Consider the following 19,121-nt stretch of genomic DNA (forward strand, 5'->3'; position numbering starts at 1 on the left):
TTTATACCATGTGTACTTGCAACACTTTTGAGAGTATTTTATTTAGATAGTGAAGGGTTTCCATAGGCCAAGGTTTGCAAGATGGCTCACAATGTGCATGGTTTATGGGAGCATATTCCAGACTTTATTTAAATTCAAATGCTAATTAAAAAAAAGCAAATTCAAATGCGTATTTGCAATTTCATTATCTATCCCTCCCACAGTGTGTGACTGACAGACATCCTTCATTGACTATGAAAATGTGAATGTGTTAATATAGAACCATATATTGTTAAAGAATGAAAATAAAATATTTAAAAAAAAAAAAAAAGTTTTTGTCCCATACCAGGATTTGGACCCTGTAGTGGCTGATTTCCTTTCGTCTGAGCTCAGGAAGAGGTTACACCAACACAAAGTTCAGTGAAAGCTTCTTAGTTTAATGCTCACAGAACATGGCGTATATAATATATACCCAGCAAACAATTCGATGTAGATTAGTCGGTCGAAAAGTCGCAAAGATTACCGTCGATATGACGTATAATCAAGCCGGTTTCATGCCGTAAAACGGGGACACATTTATACGCATTTTATCGTCGAAACGAAGCCTCTAAATGTAACGGCTCTAAGCGGCTATTATACGGCAAAACGAAGCCTCTAAATGTAACGGTTCTAAGCGGATATTCTACGGCGAAATGAAGCCTCTAAATGTAAAGGCTCTAAGCGGATATTATACGTCGAAACCAAGCCTCTAAATGTAACGGCTCTAAGCGGATATTGTACGTCGAATTGTTTGCTGGGATCAGACTAGTATATTTACATGGATTTGAAGTCATTCTTTACACAGGGAAATTTTCCCAAGAGCTAAGAATTAAGTAATATTTGCAAAAATTGTAGTTAAAAGTTGGAACAAGAAAAATTAGACAGTTGACAATGATGTTGCAGGGGGACAAACACTACATGAGGATAACTGCAACATATACATGAAGTTCCAGTTTTTGATTCCAGCATTGCAAGATATTAATCAAATTTTGTAATATCCCTATGTATTGCTAATCAAAGAAAACAATTTATTAATCAGACATCAAATAAATCCCAGTGGACTTCTCAGTATATACAAGCTCTTTAGAATTGTACTGTTTGTAGGCTGTCACGCGAGGGAGAGGAATGAGATTCCAAAATTGAATCTGAACTGGACTCACGCCCAATTCTTGTAGGATGCACTGGAGATCCCAAATAGCTCTGCTGTGAACAGACAGTGGATATATCTGAATATATGGCATTTCATTTCATTGGTATATACATGTACTATATGATGCATTCTGAACCAACAATTTCGGAATCAGTAAACTACAGACATTAGCTACACATTCCTGAACGCAAGAAAGTGAACCACAATTCACTCATAATTTGAAACCTCCAAATGAATCAATAGTCACAAAAGGTTTGGAGTATGTATGCACTTTCAGTTATATGCATAGTGGAAAGGTTTTTGCTTTTCAAATGGATATAAAAACTAATGAATCAGTCAACAGTGTTACACAATGGCACATTTGTATGAATGAGAAAAGAAAAAGAATCACAGAAGTTGTAGATTTAAATTCTAGACTTAAACGCTCACATTGTTTCTTGCCACCTTTCCTGGCTGGGGCATTTTTTAGGTAGCTGCCGATGGCCCTTCTGCAACTGGCAACAGTATATTCACATCCATGGGCTCATTCGGCAATATCTGTAACATAAATATCAACAAAAACATTCAGCCTTGGAATGCAATAACAGAGAAAATTTCCAATTTCTGAAGGCAAAACTTTCTTTTCAGGTGTTTGCAAATGGAGGCATATGCTGTCATATATATACTTTTTTTTATCCTTCATACTCACAGTGTACAAGTGATACACTTCATCATGATCAGTCAAAGCCAGCTTCCCAACTTTTGACCCTTTCAACGAAAACACACCACGGGCTGTTCTCCCAGATTCTTTGGAGAATGGAGCTAACTGTCTCTCCGATGCTGCTCCCCCTCATTGTCTTCAAGTAAGCACGCTACAAGAAATTAAAATAAAAAATCTCTGGAATACATGGTTCAACATAAGATACAATTCCGTCATTTAGTCACATAGGATTGTATAACATAATTTTGATATTATGATCAAAAACTTCAGTTCATGTAAACATATAGCTTTATTATTCTGATATTTATTATTATTATTCTGAGTCAAACTCCGGGTGAACAGTAAAAAGGGTGACTTACAAAACAGTTGTAAAGTTTTTCGCTATTCTTCAGTTGTTCATTCAGATCCTCTAACTCCCTGTGAGTTTTAAGAGGCTGTGGTAAGGCCACCAAGCCTTCATCTTCCTCTGGCTTGACGTGACTGAGCACATTGTACGCAGGTCATCAACATCCTTTCTTATCTGACACAGAGTGGTTTCCAACCCTTGTACCCTTTGCAGCACGAGATGCATATGATTCATTGAGCTGCAATATGAACAAACTATTTATCAAAAACAGAATACATCTTTATGTGACAAATTGTCATGCATCTGACCTATGAATATTCACAAAAATAGCACAAAGTACTCACACAGAACGCACAGGGGTGGACACCAGGAACGAGTCCATCTCTGTGAAAACTCCACTGCCATCTAGGCCATTGAATGTCTGGTTATCCTGTGGAGAAGGGTGAATGTCCACCTCAACTTCAATTTGATGATGTTGCTGAGGGGACTGGCTGCCGTGTCTCCACAGAGATGTTTCCTCTTTGGTAGTGAGTGATAAATGGAGGTGGAGATAGGGTACGTGACGACACCCACTTCCCTTTTGAGGCATTACTTGACTTTTTCTTAAGTTTTTTTCGTTCTATTGCACTTTTCATTACCCTCCTGCTTTCCTCTGAATCATCAGATTCCTCATTGTCTCCTTCAGCAAGCATCCTCTTACGGCGTGGTGCATCGACATCCGTAGTTGAGAGATGCACAGCTTCACCATGTCGTTTATAGTTTTGCGATCTTCTGTAAGGTACAGAAATGTTATTCATATGATTCAATAATACACAAAGTCATTTAAAAATATGACTGTAATTCCTTCTTTCATTATTACACTGGGAAATGATTTTAATAGTAGACCATTCCATCACCGTACTGGCATAAAGGGCTATCTTTTTACTGTATCAATCTCCAGTCAGAACATGAAAGATAACTGGGTGTCATTTTTATTTCTGGATGATTTCATGAAGCTCACCAATACCATTATTTTAAACAATAGAAAAGAGAAACAATATGGTAGACAAACTGTTTCATCTGGACTCAGTTCCTTGGGGGGGGGGGTGGATTCGTTGCTGAAGTGAACTGAAAACAGTATAGTCTACACTTCCTATGCTGTGAGGTTTCACTTACTACAACGGGAGAGAACATATACTTCATAATGGTTCCATCGAACATGGCTTGGAGGAACTGGTCACGTCAGCAGTTTTGGTGTTGGCTGCTCTTCGGGCCACGGGATGTAGTATTGAATGTTATAAATAGTGTTGAATGTTAATAATGTGATAGGACTACTGAAATATATTTTCGTGACTTTGAGTAACTATACAAAAAAATGCTCTACAGTCAGCATGTGACAGTTACTATAAAATGTCCGCAAAAATGAACGTTATCCAGTACATTACCTCCTTATTTTCTTTAACCCATGACCGATGGCAAATGGATCTCCTTCTTCCAGAAACTTGACAACATAATACTGATAGGACAGTATGTCCGTCACAGTTGTCAGTTGTCATTTTGTATATGTTGTTTTTACATTATTTACATTGCTATTTATGTTAGGAAATGGAAATAAATAAATTTCGCTGGTCAACTACATCATAGTCAAATGCATCAAAAGATTTGATCAGGAGATAACACATTCATAAAAGTCATACATATCAGAAAACAGTAAACTTTCAATCTCAATGGCTAATATTCAAACAAGAGCTTCTAAAGACTGTGGAAAGGTATTTTTGGTATTTTTTATGATACTCACCTCTTTATTACGTGTGTAGTATAGCAGTGAAGATCACATTATCCCCAACTTGTACTTTAATGGCTTTCTGGCATAGACGAGACTGTGGAAAGTGGAGTGTGTGATGAACTATATCTGCAGCATTTGGAAAACTGTAGATACCAGCAAGCCGAGAGTCACAAGGGCGTATGAACATGGATTGAGGATTCTGGAACACATTGCAACGGTACGCCACAGAACCATCTTCTGAGCGCTTTTTGGTTGCATTCTCAGGAAACACACACTTTAGGACTTTTTTTTATGTGCTTTCCTGGGGCATGCAGGGGTTACTCTCGATTTACCCAGTCACTTTACTATTTGTACCAAAGGCTTCTTTCCTGAGCGTACTAACTTCTTAATCTGGTACAAATGGTTTTCAAAGGGGAATGCAGAGCATTTGTTTAGTCCTTCAAACAGTTGAGCATCATCGGCTAGATGCAGTAAGGAATGCACATTATAAACAAGAAACGACGATCCATAGATTTCTTCACCACTAGAAAGAAAGTGAGTTAAAAAGCATCTTGCATATCCAAGATGGTTCGCGATAAGTCTTGGTGTCATCAGAATTGTCATAGCAACAGATAGGATAAGAAAGTGCTCATATTCGTGGTCATCTAATATACCACACAGAATAAACTTGCCAGTATATAACAGGAACTGTCTGAACTGTCTGATAAGATTATTGATGGAGTCCAATGACACATCTGAATCCGAGTTGATGTCATTAACGTCAACAACTACAGTAGACCTTGGGAGGAAGTTTCTGCTGGAGGCACACGTACTGTCCTGACGACTTGCTGAGCCATTTTGGACAAGAGTTTCCGATTGGAGGAGTTCCCTCTCACGCTCACTTCGTAGTAGTGCACACTTGTTTTTAGCACAGCAACTTTTATACAGAGATGAACGTTTGTGCTGGTCCATATTGGAGATGAACTGACCCTGAAAAATCGGATTAGTGCCATGCTCAAATAAAAAACATAATGCAGAAATAGTTACTGAAGAATTTACCTAGGAATCTTTAATTGAAAATGTTCAACATTATGTCGAAGTACCCGAATTAAGTTGCAAGTAAAAACTGAGATCAAAATTATGACAATTGCCCCGAAAAAGAAAAGTTAACAGTACTTAAACATGAAATACAACTTTTTATTGCAGCTGGAGTGTACAAGCTAAAATGCCTTCAAGTTTGAAAGTATAATCTATTGCATTCTAATTAAAATCGATTGCACATTTTTGACAGAGTTTCAACTGTAGATTTAGTTGTAGTATTTTCACATGCACGTGAAAAGTGTTCGTTAGATCTGCATTGGATCTGATGGGGAAATGTAGAAAAAATTACTGATGCACTAGATCTAGTTCACGCGGTATAGGTATAGAGGTATAGAGTACCTTTCATTATGGGGATGGGATCATGCCTAATGGCCAGAAGCCAAGAAATATATTGATGAAATAATCATGCAAAATGTTATTATACAAACTGAAAATGAAATGCAAATAACCTTGATATATTACATTACCTTTCAGTGCCAACTGGAACCTTTCTGCAGGTGAGATACCAACGAATTTCGAAGATAATATTGCTTATTTCACACAGCGCAGAGAATCACTAAAATCCAACGTGGTTTAGGGACGATATCTGCACATGTACGTGCTTTGCTTCGTATGTTTGGTTTCGTATGTTCAGTTTCGTATGCAAGAGATTTCGTATTCCTGTAAATTGGAGAATACGCTATCAAAAAATGAAATAAAAATAAATCTTGGTTATTACAATTTTATCTACAAAATTCACAGCATTTACGAAAATTCGGCACTTTCGGCTAGCCTTCAGCCCAGCCCTGGTTTTCTTGCTCAGTGGAGAGGGCCCAGGAGCCGTACAGATCTATCCGCTTTGATTGGCCGAAATTAGCCAATATATGTGACGAACTAAAAATGAACAATCACATCTAGATATATTTTTTTGAAATTATATTTGAAGAATGGTAACATTTGTTCAAGCATTTGTTTTCGACTAACTGTACCTTTCATTTCAAAGGCGGGGGTTCGCTTGACTTCGTCGAAAGCACGTTTGTGTTTGCTGGGTATTTATATAGTAGGGAATTTAGCCAGCGGTGGGCGGAGCATAGACACACAGGAGGCCGTTTTAGTGTTATTTGTGGAGGGATCTTTATTTAAAACGGTCGCTGAGGGGAGTGCGGGTGCGCGCGTGCGTGCGTGCACGCGTGCGTGTGTGTGTGTGTGTATTGAAGTGCGATCGGGCGGTGAGTGTCTCAGCCGTCTGCGGTTACAGCCAGGGGGCGGGGCCTTCACTCGCGGAATCGCCTGAAACCAGAAAAACAAACAACAGCAGATTAGCAGACATGCATGTGTCGCAAAAATCGCCTAAAGCACACCAGAGACTTGCGCACATGCTTGGAGATACTTCTCTTCCTCTTGCGAATGGAATATCGCCCTTTTTTACACTCTCCCCTCGCTGGCTGGATGGTGAAATTCTTCCGCGTGGTGCACCATTCATGAGCCGTGGGTATGTCGGCCGTGTGCCGTGTGCTCTCTGGCCGTGCAAAACATGGGTGGCGCTGAAGCGGAGCTGTCTCTTCAGCGCCACCGCGGCAGTCGCGGGAGGAGCGATCTTTGTTTCCTGTGCGCCGGCCACCGGCCTGTCGCCACAATATATATACGTGTGTATGTGTGTGTGTGTGTGTGTGTGTGTATGTATATGTATATGTGTGTATGTATGTATATATATATATATATATATATATATATATATATATATATATATATATATATATATAATGTGTGTGTGTGTGTGTGTGTGTGTGTATGTATGGTATCTCACAAAAGTGAGTACACCCCTCACATTTTTGTAAATATTTGATTATATCTTTTCATGTGACAACACTGAAGAAATGACACTTTGCTACAATGTAAAGTAGTGAGTGTACAGCTTGTATAACAGTGTAAATTTGCTGTCCCCTCAAAATAACTCAACACACAGCCATTAATGTCTAAACTGCTGGCAACAAAAGTGAGTACATCCCTAAGTGATAATGTCCAAATTGGACCCAATTAGCCATTTTCCCTCCCCGGTGTCATGTGACTTCTTAGTGTTACAAGGTCTCAGATGTGAATGGGGAGCAGTTGTGTTAAATTTGGTGTCATTGCTTACCCACTCCCTCATATTGGTCACTGGAAGTTCAACATGGCACCTCGTGGCAAAGAACTCTCTGAGGATCTGAAAAAAAGAATTGTTGCTCTACATAAAGATGGCCTAGGCTATAAGAAGATTGCCAAGACCCTGACACTGAGCTGCAGCACGGTGGCCAAGACCATACAGCGGTTTAACAGGACAGGTTCCACTCAGAACAGGCCTCGCCATGGTCGACCAAAGAAGTTGAGTGCACGTGCTCAGCGTCATATCCAGAGGTTGTCTTTGGGAAATAGACGTATGAGTGCTGCCAGCATTGCTGCAAGGTTGAAGGGGTGGGGGGTCAGCCTATCAGTGCTCAGACCATACGCCCCACACTGCATCAGATTGGTCTGCATGGCTGTCATCCCAGAAGGAAGCCTCTTCTAAAGATGATGCACAAGAAAGCCCACAAACAGTTTGCTGAAGACAAGCAGACTAAGGACATGGATTACTGGAACCATGTCCTGTGGTCTGATGAGACCAAGATAAACTTATTTGGTTCAGATGGTGTCAAGCGTGTGTGGAGGCAACCAGGTGAGGAGTACAAAGACAAGTGTGTCTTGCCCACAGTCAAGCATGGTGGTGGGAGTGTCATGGTCTGGGGCTGCATGAGTGCTGCCGGCACTGGGGAGCTACAGTTCATTGAGGGAACCATGAATGCCAACATGTACTGTGACATTCTGAAGCAGAGACTGGGCAGCAGGGCAGTATTCCAGCATGATAACGATCCCAAACACACCTCCAAGGTGACTACTGCCTTGCTAAAGAAGCCGAGGGTGAAGGTGATGGACTGGCCAAGCATGTCTCCAGACCTAAGCCCTATCGAGCATCCGTGGGACATCCTCAAACGGATGGTGGAAGAGCACAAGGTCTCTAACATCCACCAGCTCCATGATGTCATCATGGAGGAGTGGAAGAGGACTCCAGTGAAGCTCTGATGAACTCCATGCCCAAGAGGGTTAAGGCAGTGCTGGAAAATAATGGTGGCCACACAAAATATTGACACTTTGGGCCCAATTTGGACATTTTCACTTAGGGGTGTATTCATTTTTATTGCCAGTGGTTTAGACATTAATGGCTGTGTGTTGAGTTATTTTGAGGGGACAGCAAATTTACACTGTTATACAAGCTGTACACTCACTACTTTACATTGTAGCAAAGTGTCATTTCTTCAGTGTTGTCACATGAAAAGATATAACCAAATATTTACAAAAATGTGAGGGGTGTACTCACTTTTGTGAGATACTGTATTACAGTGCACCTATTTTGGTTTTTCAAATATTACCTTTCATGTAGTGTTATATCGGTTTATGAATGTAAAAAGTCTGCAAAGTTTTTAAAAAAAATCAAAGTGCACGACAAAAAAAGATCTCCCAAAAGAAGGAACCGATTCTGAACAGCTGAAACAAGTCATTAGTAATTCCAGACTTATTTCCTGCACAAACCTACGTAGGTTTGTAACAAAAAGCCTCGGATCTGGTCTTCATTAATCTAAAGAGTTAGATTACTATTGTTGCCAGTACCCACTTTATTTGGACCATCTTTTGCCTCCGGATCACAACCTGTAAGTATGATTTAAATATAAATAAAAATGCGTGGTTGTGTTGTATACGTGTACAACCAGTGTACAGATGTTAGCCTGTTAGCTAACATCTGTTAGCCATCTAGCCTCTGCTAACCCGCTAACTCACATTATTGCCAAATTACATATTAACTTACCACTGAGAAACGTCCTGTTCTTGTCATGCTTGTGATGGTGGTTCGGGTTGATGATCCAATGTATCACTATTGGACTTGGGCTCAAATTGATATTGTAGTGTACGTGCATGCTGTTAACCTGTTAGCTGTATGCCTCTGCTAACTGGCTAACTCACATTATGGAAATACCTCTCCTAATCAGCCATCAGCCAAATATTACCTACAGTTTTGTCACTTAAGCCAGGGACACACGAGATGATTTTTTTATTTTTATTTTATTTTATCTTGACCGATTTTAAAACCGTGGGAGAACACTGACATAAGGACGGTTTCAACCGATTTTTAACATAATAATCCTCCAAACACACACACTCAATGATTCGTACAGACTGCGAGACCACACAGCTGTCCATAGTAATGATTTCACAGGCACAAGATCTCACAGAAACTCACGTTTTATCAAACTTGACTTTAGAAGACAATATCACTAACACTTCATTTTATGTTTATTAGCCAAGTATCAGCTGCCTCATTCACACAGCAGAAAGTTACATTACATTTATTCATTTAGCAGACGCTTTTATCCAAAGCGACTTACAAATGAGAAAGATACCAGCAAAGCGATATATCAAGCAGAGAACAATACAAGTAGTGCTACCATACAAGATCCATTAATTGAATTTCAGAAGAAGCAAAGTGCAGAGTAGAGGTGTGAGTGCAATTTTTTAAAAAAAATTTTTTTTATTATTATTTATTTATTTTTTATTATGAGTTGGTTAGGTGTTCATGGAAGAGGTGGGTCTTTAGCTGTTTTTTGAAGATGGTGAGAGATTCTGCAGTCCGGATTGAGATTGGAAGTGCATTCCACCACTGAGGAACAGTTAGCGTGAAGGTTCTGGAAAGGGACCTTGCGCCACGCTGAGTTGGAACTGCTAAACGTTGGTCGCTGATCGATCGCAGATTGCGAGAGGGAACGTAGGCCTTCAGGAGAGAGTTGAGGTAGGAGGGTGCTGTTCCTGACAAGGTCTTGTAGGTGAGCATCAAGGCCTTGAACTTGATGCGGGCAGCTACAGGAAGCCAGTGGAGGGAGATGAAGAGGGGTGTGACATGGGTTCTCTTGGTTAAAGTTAAAACAGACTTTTTTTCAGACAGAGCTGAAGCTCGTTATGGTAGTTGGCGTTTCCTTTTAGACACGTGCTGACAACAGTAGACCAATCACAACAGACTGGGACATATGACCAATCAGAGCAGAGTATGCTCTCTAAAAAAATTTAGATTGAATCATGTAACGAGTCGTTTTTGACACTGGGGGGGAAAAAAGGTAATGTAGCAATTTAAATTATGAGCAGTATGTTTTTTGACCTTGGATGCATGTAAATCTATTGAACGAGACCTTTAAAACAAAATTAGGCACGTTTCAAAACCATAATAGGTGCGCTTTAACTAAAAAGAATACACATGAGATGCATATCTGAACTTCAGTATCACATTTTTACTATGAGAACTTCCTGACTACATTTCACAGTATTCACCAACACACTACAACTACAGAATCTCTAATGTCCCATAAAACTACAAAATGTCTCACAAAAATGATAATCACCATCATCGTGATACATTGCAGTAAATAAAATGGAATGTCCCCCGATTAAAGGCAAATGTGAACTGTTTTCCTATTCAGTCTGGAAGCGAATTAAAAATGAGCTAGGGGATTCGTGGGCATGCTGTTTAGTGTTAGCTGCATGTGAAATGTGCATAAACGTTGGCGAGATGATCCTGGTCGGCACAGGCATATTCAGACAGTCAACTTGCTTGACCAGTGCCCTGGACACTATCATGAGTTAGGTCCAGTGTGGGAATGCATGCGATTAAAAGTTCATCGGTGATATCATGACCAAGGACCATTAACAAAATACAGAGAAAACCTGGACCCGTTAACTGAGCGTATCTAGTCTGCTGTTTAAGGGAATCAACAAACTGACTAGGTTTATCTTTTCACATATCGCTTTTTTCCCCATAATACTAGGAGGTTTCAGTGTAAAACTTTTCCCTACTGGTATGAATGGTGCAGTGACTTTGGAGTCGGAGCTGAGGCACGCTTCGGCGCTTTCTGGTTCTGAGCCAGTGCTTGGCTTATCCACAGTGGGCTCTGTTTGCTCAATAACCGTGGTAGATTTTGTTATTTTTTTCTTCCCTACATCCCCTGATTTGGTGTCATTTTTAGACTGACCATTTCCACCCATAGCTTACAACTTACAATTTAATAATCATGAGAGGATATCAAACAGTTCTGGGTGTAAAGTTCAATAAAGGTTATCAGACATTTTGTTGAATTATGTGGTGACAGAATCTTTACTGTGACCTGCGCTCGCGGAAGCACCGTGATCTAAAACAACATGATGTTTCAACCTATGTAGGACGAGGTCTAACTGACACAAAGTTCAGTGAAAGCTTCTTAGTTTAATGCTCACAAAGCATAGCATATATACACATGAGACAAGAGAATAGGAGCTGGGGAGATGAGAAAAACAAGCTCTATCTCAGGGAGAGAAAATGATTTTATCTGTTCTTGTACCGAGATATCCTGACACAGACTAGAGATTGATTAAATTTTTTAAAGAGCAATTTTTTTTTTGTCTAAAGACACCAAATGGAGGCCATCACCAAAAAGGCACCTTTTAATATTCAACATGGCAAACACTGATATTGTTCAATGTGTTGAGTGCACGATGTTTAATCTTTCTTCCTTAGTCGTTAGTAATAGGTATATTTGTGATAAGTGTATTTTAATTAACTCCCTGACAGACAAGATTGCAGCATTAAGGGTACACATCCAGACACTAAAGAGGGCTAGAAAGAACTAGAGCAGCCTAGTTGTGGTAGGGGAAAGCCTGGGTGCCTTAGGCAGAGATGGAGAAATGACAAGTCTGGTATTGGAGCCCTCACAGCAGGGTGAATTGGTGATGAATCTGCAGCATAATCACAGTGTTAAAGCTTTCATGCAGGAGCACAACTCACCACTGAGAAGCTTGTTGAAAGAGCTCTGGTTATAGGTGATAGTAAAACAATCAATAATCACTAACAAAAATATTTTCCATTTTGTCAAGTTGCACTCACAATAGTAAAGTGTGAGTGTGATGACCAGGTCTCACCTACAGTACTGAAGTGTGAGCATAAGGGTCCAAGCAAATAATCGTGCAAAAACAAATGGGTACTTTGCGCCCTTGGTGCTTGAACCCTAATTAGCATTTGAATTTGAATAAATTTGGGGAAATGACAGTTGACAGTGGAAATGCAAATACAGACAGGGTTGCAAAGTTTTAATTTTGGCTGAGTTCAAGGATCTAGGAAGACGGTACAATTGCAATATTGAGGATTGGCATTACTTTTTCAATATGGCAGAATCATTCCATTTTAGACATTGAAAATTAAATGTTGTATGGACTTTACATTTGCATTTATTAACTTTGGGCCACCATTGCACATTGTTGTTCATGAAAATGCAATTGTAAATATGTTTTGCAACTGAATTTGAATTATGTCTTCATAGGAATTGCAAATACACATTACTAACTAGCATTTGAATAAAGTCTGACATTTAGATAAAGTCCTGCCGTACATTGTTGGCACTCTATTTTAAACGCCATTTTGTTTTTGCAGTTGCCATAGAACTCTCTGAACCTGCACACACGTGTGTGTGTGTGTGTGTGTGTGTGTTTAAATTATTTGAATGTGTGCTAGAGACTTTCTAGGCTAGTTTAAATGTAGACTATTGGAGGTTGGTGAGTAACCATAATTAGAGCATTACATTGATGAAAATAGTAAGCTGTTCTCATGCTCTGAGCGTTATGAAAACCAAAGAGAGGTAGTATGATAAAGTATCCACTAAGCATTTTAATGTATGTAACAAATCAGATGAATATTAAAATAGGTACAACACTTAACCGAGACACTGCAGATAACATAATTTTAACTGTATTTGAACACATACCCTGCATGACGCTGCAATCTCTGACAGTGTCACAACAGAACTCTCGAACAGTTGTTAGATAATTTAAACGCTGTTCCTTGAAAAAGGTTTTCCTTGAAATGATTCTGGTTTATCTGGGCTAAAGTATAAGTCACTAGACCACTACTATGCTGTTCTTATGACCTATACATATTGTATGTGTCTTTTCACAGAGTCATTTAGGAAATGTGCTGGTGGACATGAAGTTGATTGACATTAAAGATACGCTGCCTGTCGGCTTTATCCCGATTCAGGAGACAGTGGACACACGTAAGCACTTATCTCTTCTTTTGTGCTTGCTTGCTTGCAGACGATATCATTTTATTCATTTTTTTTAAACAAGGCTGACAACAATTGTTTAACATACATCAGGTCCATAAATGTTTGGGCATTGACAGTTATTGTTCATTTGGCTACCACTATATATTGGGGTTGAAATTACATAATGTATATGTGCTAAAAATGCAGACTTTCAGCTTTAATTAAAGGGGATTTACATCCAAATAGACCAGAGGTTCTCAACCTTTTGTAGCGAAAGCCCCCCCAAGCCTCCCCTATCATGTGGCATGCTTATATACATATGTGTATGTGTGTGTGTGTGTATATGTCTGTATGTATGTCTGTATGTATGTATGTATACAGTATCTCACAAAAGTGAGTACACCCCTCACATTTTTGTAAAAATTTGATTATATCTTTTAATGTGACAACACTGAAGAAATGGCACTTTGCTACAATGTAAAGTAGTGAGTGTACAGCTTGTGTAAAAGTGTAAATTTGCTGTCCCCTCAAAATAATTCAACACACAGCCATTAATGTCTAAACCGCTGGCAACAAAAGTGAGTACACCCCTAAGTGAAAATGTCCAAATTGGGCCCAATTAGCCATTTTCCCTCCCCAGTGTCATGTGACTTGTTAGTGTTACAAGGTCTCAGGTGTGAATGGGGAGCAGGTGTGTTAAATTTGGTGTCATCGCTCTCACACTCCCTCATACTGGTCACTGGAAGTTCAACATGGCAAAGTTTCAATATTTTGTGTGGCCACCATTATATTCCAGCACTGCCTTAACCCTCTTGGGCATGGAGTTCTCCAGAGCTTCACAGGTTGCCACTGGAGTCCTCTTCCACTCCTCCATGACGACATCACAGAGCTGGTGGATGTTAGAGACCTTGTGCTCCTCCACCTTCTGTTTGAGGATGCCCCACAGATGCTCAATAGGGTTTAGTCCATCACCTTCACCCTCAGCTTCTTTAGCAAGGCAGTGTTCATCTTGGAGGTGTGTTTGGGGTCGTTATCATGCTGGAATACTGCCCTGCAGCCCAGTCTCCGAAGGGAGGGGATCATGCTCTGCTTCAGTATGTCACAGTACATGTTGGCATTCATGGTTCCCTCAATGAACTGTAGCTCCCCAGTGCCGGCAGCACTCATGCAGCCCCAGACCATGACACTCCCACCACCATGCTTGACTGTGGGCAAGACACACTTGTCTTTGTACTCCTCACCTGGTTGCTGCCACACACACTTGACACCATCTAAACCAAATAAGTTTATCTTGGTCTATCATCAGACCACAAGACATGGTTGCAGTAATCCAGGTCCTTAGTTTACTTGCCTTCAGCAAACTGTTTGCGGGCTTTCTTGTGCATCATCTTTAGAATAGGCTTCCTTCTGGGATGGCAGCCATGCAGACCAATCTGATGCAGTGTGGGGCGATCAGTTCCTGGAGTTCAAATTCGGAGTTCGATGGAGTAAGACGCGAAGTTGGAGGCTGCTGCTGATTTCGTTTAAAATTGTAATTAATTAGCGCTTTTTGGTCATATAATATAATTTGACTTATTCTACTTCTTTTCCTTGTTTGCACTTTTAACTTTGTGGCTCGTTAAAATGTCTAGAAAGAACATGAAAACCTGTGGTAGCATTCAGACACAACTGAGGCCTAGGGTGCGCGCCGCAAGCGAATCCCCTTCTCCCTCTGAATCTGCGTCCGCGTTGCCGAGCGGTGACCCTGACTTCGCCGCACTCAAGCTTGAGTTGCTGGCTTCACTGAGGAAGAACATTGCCGATATTTTTAAAAAGGAGTTCCAGGAGATTCTCAGGGATGCACTGTCTACTATCCAGCTTGACCTGCAGGCCGTGAAAACACAGCAGGGTAGTGATAAAGTTGCTACCGAGGCTACCATATCAACACTGAAAGGTACTGTTGGGGAAATGCAGCATGCTCTCTCTGGTTGCACCGATGACATAGTTCATATGAAGACTACTGTCGAGTCTCTCACTGCGATCGTGACTCAATTAGAGAATAAATGTGAGGATTTGGAGTCGAGGTCACGGCGCAATAACGTTAGGATAGTGGTAGTTCCAGAGAGCGCTGACACATCTACAACTGCTGCTGTAGCGGCCTTGTTAAAAGAGGCGTTTGGTCTGGAGAAGGAGCCGGTTTTTGGACCGGTCCCACCGGACCCTTCAGCCGAAGCCCAAGCCTGGTGAACGACCACGAGCTATTGTGTGCAGATTCCACTATCACAGTGACTGTGTTGACATTTTACGCCGTGCGAGAGAGATCCAGCGGATTAAAGTGAGGGATTTGACCATCTTCGTTTTCCCTGACTACACAGCCAAGATAGCCCGGGCTGCATTTAACGAGATTCGGTGTCAACTTCGTGATATTGAGGGTGCTCGCTATGGAATACTTCACCCAGCTCAGCTTCGCATTACATATAACGGTGTCCAGAAGGACTTTATTTCAGCGGAGGAAGCAGGAGACTATGTTAAACTCTTGATATCGGTGTGAACTGCATCACCTATATAGTGGAGTATTTTTTTAAATTTTCTTTTATTTTTTTTTGCACTCGGCCTTCCAGCTCTACAGAATTCGGATTCTTATTGAAGATATTGTCGATGCATTACTTTGTCTAGATTTTGTGGACTCACTCCTCTTAAATCTCCTTCTGTATTAATGTGCTTCTCTGTTTTGTTGCTCTGACTGGGTTAGAGTTTCTGTTTATTTAATTTTATTAGTGTTATTTCCTCAACTTTATGTGCTACACTGTTATATTATTTGTTACAAGTCTTTAAAAGGTAAGGACATTATATTTGTTAATGTGTGCAGACTATTTATCAGATTTGAAGTCAGTAGGAGACTTTTCTCTTACTGCAATTTTTTTGTTTAGGTAATTTTGTTTGTTAGTTCAGCTTACTCTTTGAGTTGTTTTCACATTGTGGACAACTCTTGGTGGGAAACACTGCTGTCTCCTTTGTTTTCTGTAGACTTTGGGTGTGTGTTTGGGGGGGTCCCACTATGGCTCTAATTGGCTATTTATATTCCTATGGTTTACTTTATTTAAATGGTTAGTAGTAATATGGATCCCAGCAGGGGACAGGCACACCTTTAAGATTTATTAGTTGGAACGTCAGAGGTATGGGTAATCCTGTCAAGAGATCTAAGGTTTTTACACATTTGAAACGCTTAAACTCCAATATAGTATTTTTACAGGAGACGCACCTATGTATTAAAGATCATCAAAGGTTACACTGCCCTTGGGTGAGTCAAGTCTTCCACTCGAACTTTAATTCAAAAGCAAGAGGGATCGCTATTTTAATTGACAAAAGGTTACAATTTTCGTCCACTAACGTTATCGCTGATGCGAACAGTAGATATATTATAGTTGCTGGTACTCTAATGCAAAGATAGGTATTGTTGGTAAATGTATACGCTCCAAACTTTGATGATGTGGAATTTGCTAATAGATTGTTGAGCAATCTCCCTTTCTTAAATACTCACCTGTTGATTTTCGGTGGAGATTTAAACTGTGTAATTGACCCAAACTTAGATTGGTCTAATCCCCCTACTCTGAATCAATCTGCAATGTCTAAAACATTTTCCGATTTTCTGTGTCAGAATGGTCTCGTTGATCCATGGAGATCCCGTAACCCCTTTCTTAAAAAGTTTTCTTTCTTCTCCCAGGTGCATCATTCCTATTCGAGGATTGATTATTTTTTTATAGACAGCACTCTTGATTCTTGTGTAGTTTCTTCGGACTATTTGGGTATTGTAATTTCTGACCATGCGCCTCTACAATTAGATATTCATCTTTCTATTTATAAACGTAGCCCACCGCCTTGGAGATTTAATTCTCTTCTTTTAGCAGACAGTGAATTCTGTGAGTTCATTTCTACTTCTATTGATGACTTTCTTTTCTTCAATCAGAATGACTCCACCTCTTATTCATTGTTATGGGAGACACTTAAATCCTATATCAGAGGGCAGATTATTTCTTATTCTGCTCGCTGTAATAAAAAACGCACTGCTAGGGTTAATGAACTTACATCTGCGATCAGTAACCTCGATCAAAGATGTGCATTGAACCCCTCTCCAAAACTTCTTAAACTGCGTCTTGACTTGCAGGCAGAATTTAATCTTATTTCGACTAAAGAGGCAGAACGCTTATTGTTACGTACTCGTGGTTCATATTATGAACATGGCGACAAGCCGAGTCGTTTACTGGCACATCAGCTACGGCAACAGGTCACTTCCCATCTCATACCTAGTGTAAAAAACACCTACAATATTGCCACTACAGATCCCATGGAAATTAACGCTACTTTTAAATCGTTTTACTCTTCGCTTTATAAGTCCAAATTTCCAACAGACAATACTAAAGTGAATGCATTTCTTCAAAATCTTTGTAACCCTGTTATTGATTTGAATACTGCTATGCAACTGGACTCCCCACTCTCTTGAAGAAATTTTAATTTCAGTTAAAACTATGCAATCTAACAAAGCTCCTGGCCCGGATGGGTTTCCAATTGAATTTTTGAAAACGTTTATTGGAAAATTAGCTCCATTGCTTTTGGCTATGTTCAACGAATCTTTGGAATGTGGGTCTTTGCCTCCAACATTGACACAACCCACGATATCTCTGCTTCTTAAGGAGGGTAAGGATCCATCCTCCTGCGGTTCTTATAGACCGCTGTCTCTGCTTAATGCAGATGTAAAGGTGTTGGCGAAAGTAATGGCATCTCGTTTAGAGAATATACTCCCTTATATTATATCTGAAGAGCAGAACGGTTTTATAAATGGATGTCAATTGTTTTTTAATACCTGTACACTCTTTAATATAATTTATTCAAAGCGTTCGTCTGTGCTCCCTGAGATTGTGATTTCATTAGATGCTGAAAAAGCATTTGATAGGGTTGAGTGGGAGTATTTGTTTGCAGTCTTGAGGAAGTTTGGATTTGGGGATAAGTTTATTTCTTGGATTAGCCTCCTTTACTCATCCCCTAATGCCAGGGTTCAGACAAACGATATTTATTCGGATTATTTTGCTCTCGTACGAGGGTGTCGTCAAGGTTTTCCTTTATCCCCTCTGCTTTTTGCTGTCGCTATCGAGCCGCTGTCTATTGCACTAAAATCTTCTCCCTTGTTTAAAGGAATAGTTCAATACGGTGTAGAATACAAATTGTCGCTATATGCTGATGATTTGTTATTGTATGTAACTGATCCTATTGCCTCTATGCCATCTGTCTTGGGTGTTCTGGAGTCCTTTGGTGTTTTCTCTGGTTATAAATTAAATTTAGATAAAAGCGACTGTTTTTCTGTCAATACTGCAGCATTTTCTATCCAACAGTCAGATCTACCGTTTCGATTTAGTCAGTCAGGTTTTAAATACCTAGGTATCAACGTGACATGTTCTTTATCTAATCTTTTATCAGCTAACTTCACTCCCCTTATCTCAAAGGTTAAATCTAACATTCAGAGATGGGGTAACTTACCTCTTTCTCTAATTGGCAGGATCAATGTCGTCAAAATGAATATATTACTGAAGTTTATTTTCTTGTTCCAGCAAGTGCCTCTTTCTCTGCCAAAATCATTCTTCGATTCATTGGATAAGATAATTAGTACATTTATTTGGGGAGGGAAGCCACCAAGGGTTAGTAAATCTTTACTGCAGAAATGTAGACTTAGCGGAGGACTTGCATTACCCAATTTTCAATTCTATTACGGGGTTGCGCACATTCATAAACTTTGCTACTGGGTTAAATCTCCTGGATCTTCTTGGTCTAAATTGGAACTATCTTCTTGTAGGGAATCCTCATTACCTGCTTTGCTTTACTCCTCTTTACCTACAAAACTCTCCCTATATACTGATAATCTAGTTGTCCTCAACACACTTATGACTTGGTATCAATTTAGACGGCGCTTTAAATTTGTAGGTGCA

At 40.0% G+C, this 19,121-nt stretch overlaps 1 protein-coding gene across 2 annotated transcripts in view; it reads left to right on the forward strand.

Moving 5' to 3' along the window:
• Nucleotides 1-19,121, forward strand: part of mvb12ba (multivesicular body subunit 12Ba) — a 90,115-nt gene that overhangs the window by 21,520 nt on the left and 49,474 nt on the right. For both annotated transcript variants that reach the window (XM_053618409.1, XM_053618410.1), the window contains exon 4: nt 13,077-13,173. In XM_053618409.1, the coding sequence (XP_053474384.1) occupies nt 13,077-13,173 (97 nt within the window). The remainder of the gene's footprint in view (nt 1-13,076; nt 13,174-19,121) is intronic.

Source organism: Ictalurus furcatus, chromosome 28, assembly GCF_023375685.1.
Source record: "Ictalurus furcatus strain D&B chromosome 28, Billie_1.0, whole genome shotgun sequence".
Taxonomy (NCBI): domain Eukaryota; kingdom Metazoa; phylum Chordata; class Actinopteri; order Siluriformes; family Ictaluridae; genus Ictalurus; species Ictalurus furcatus.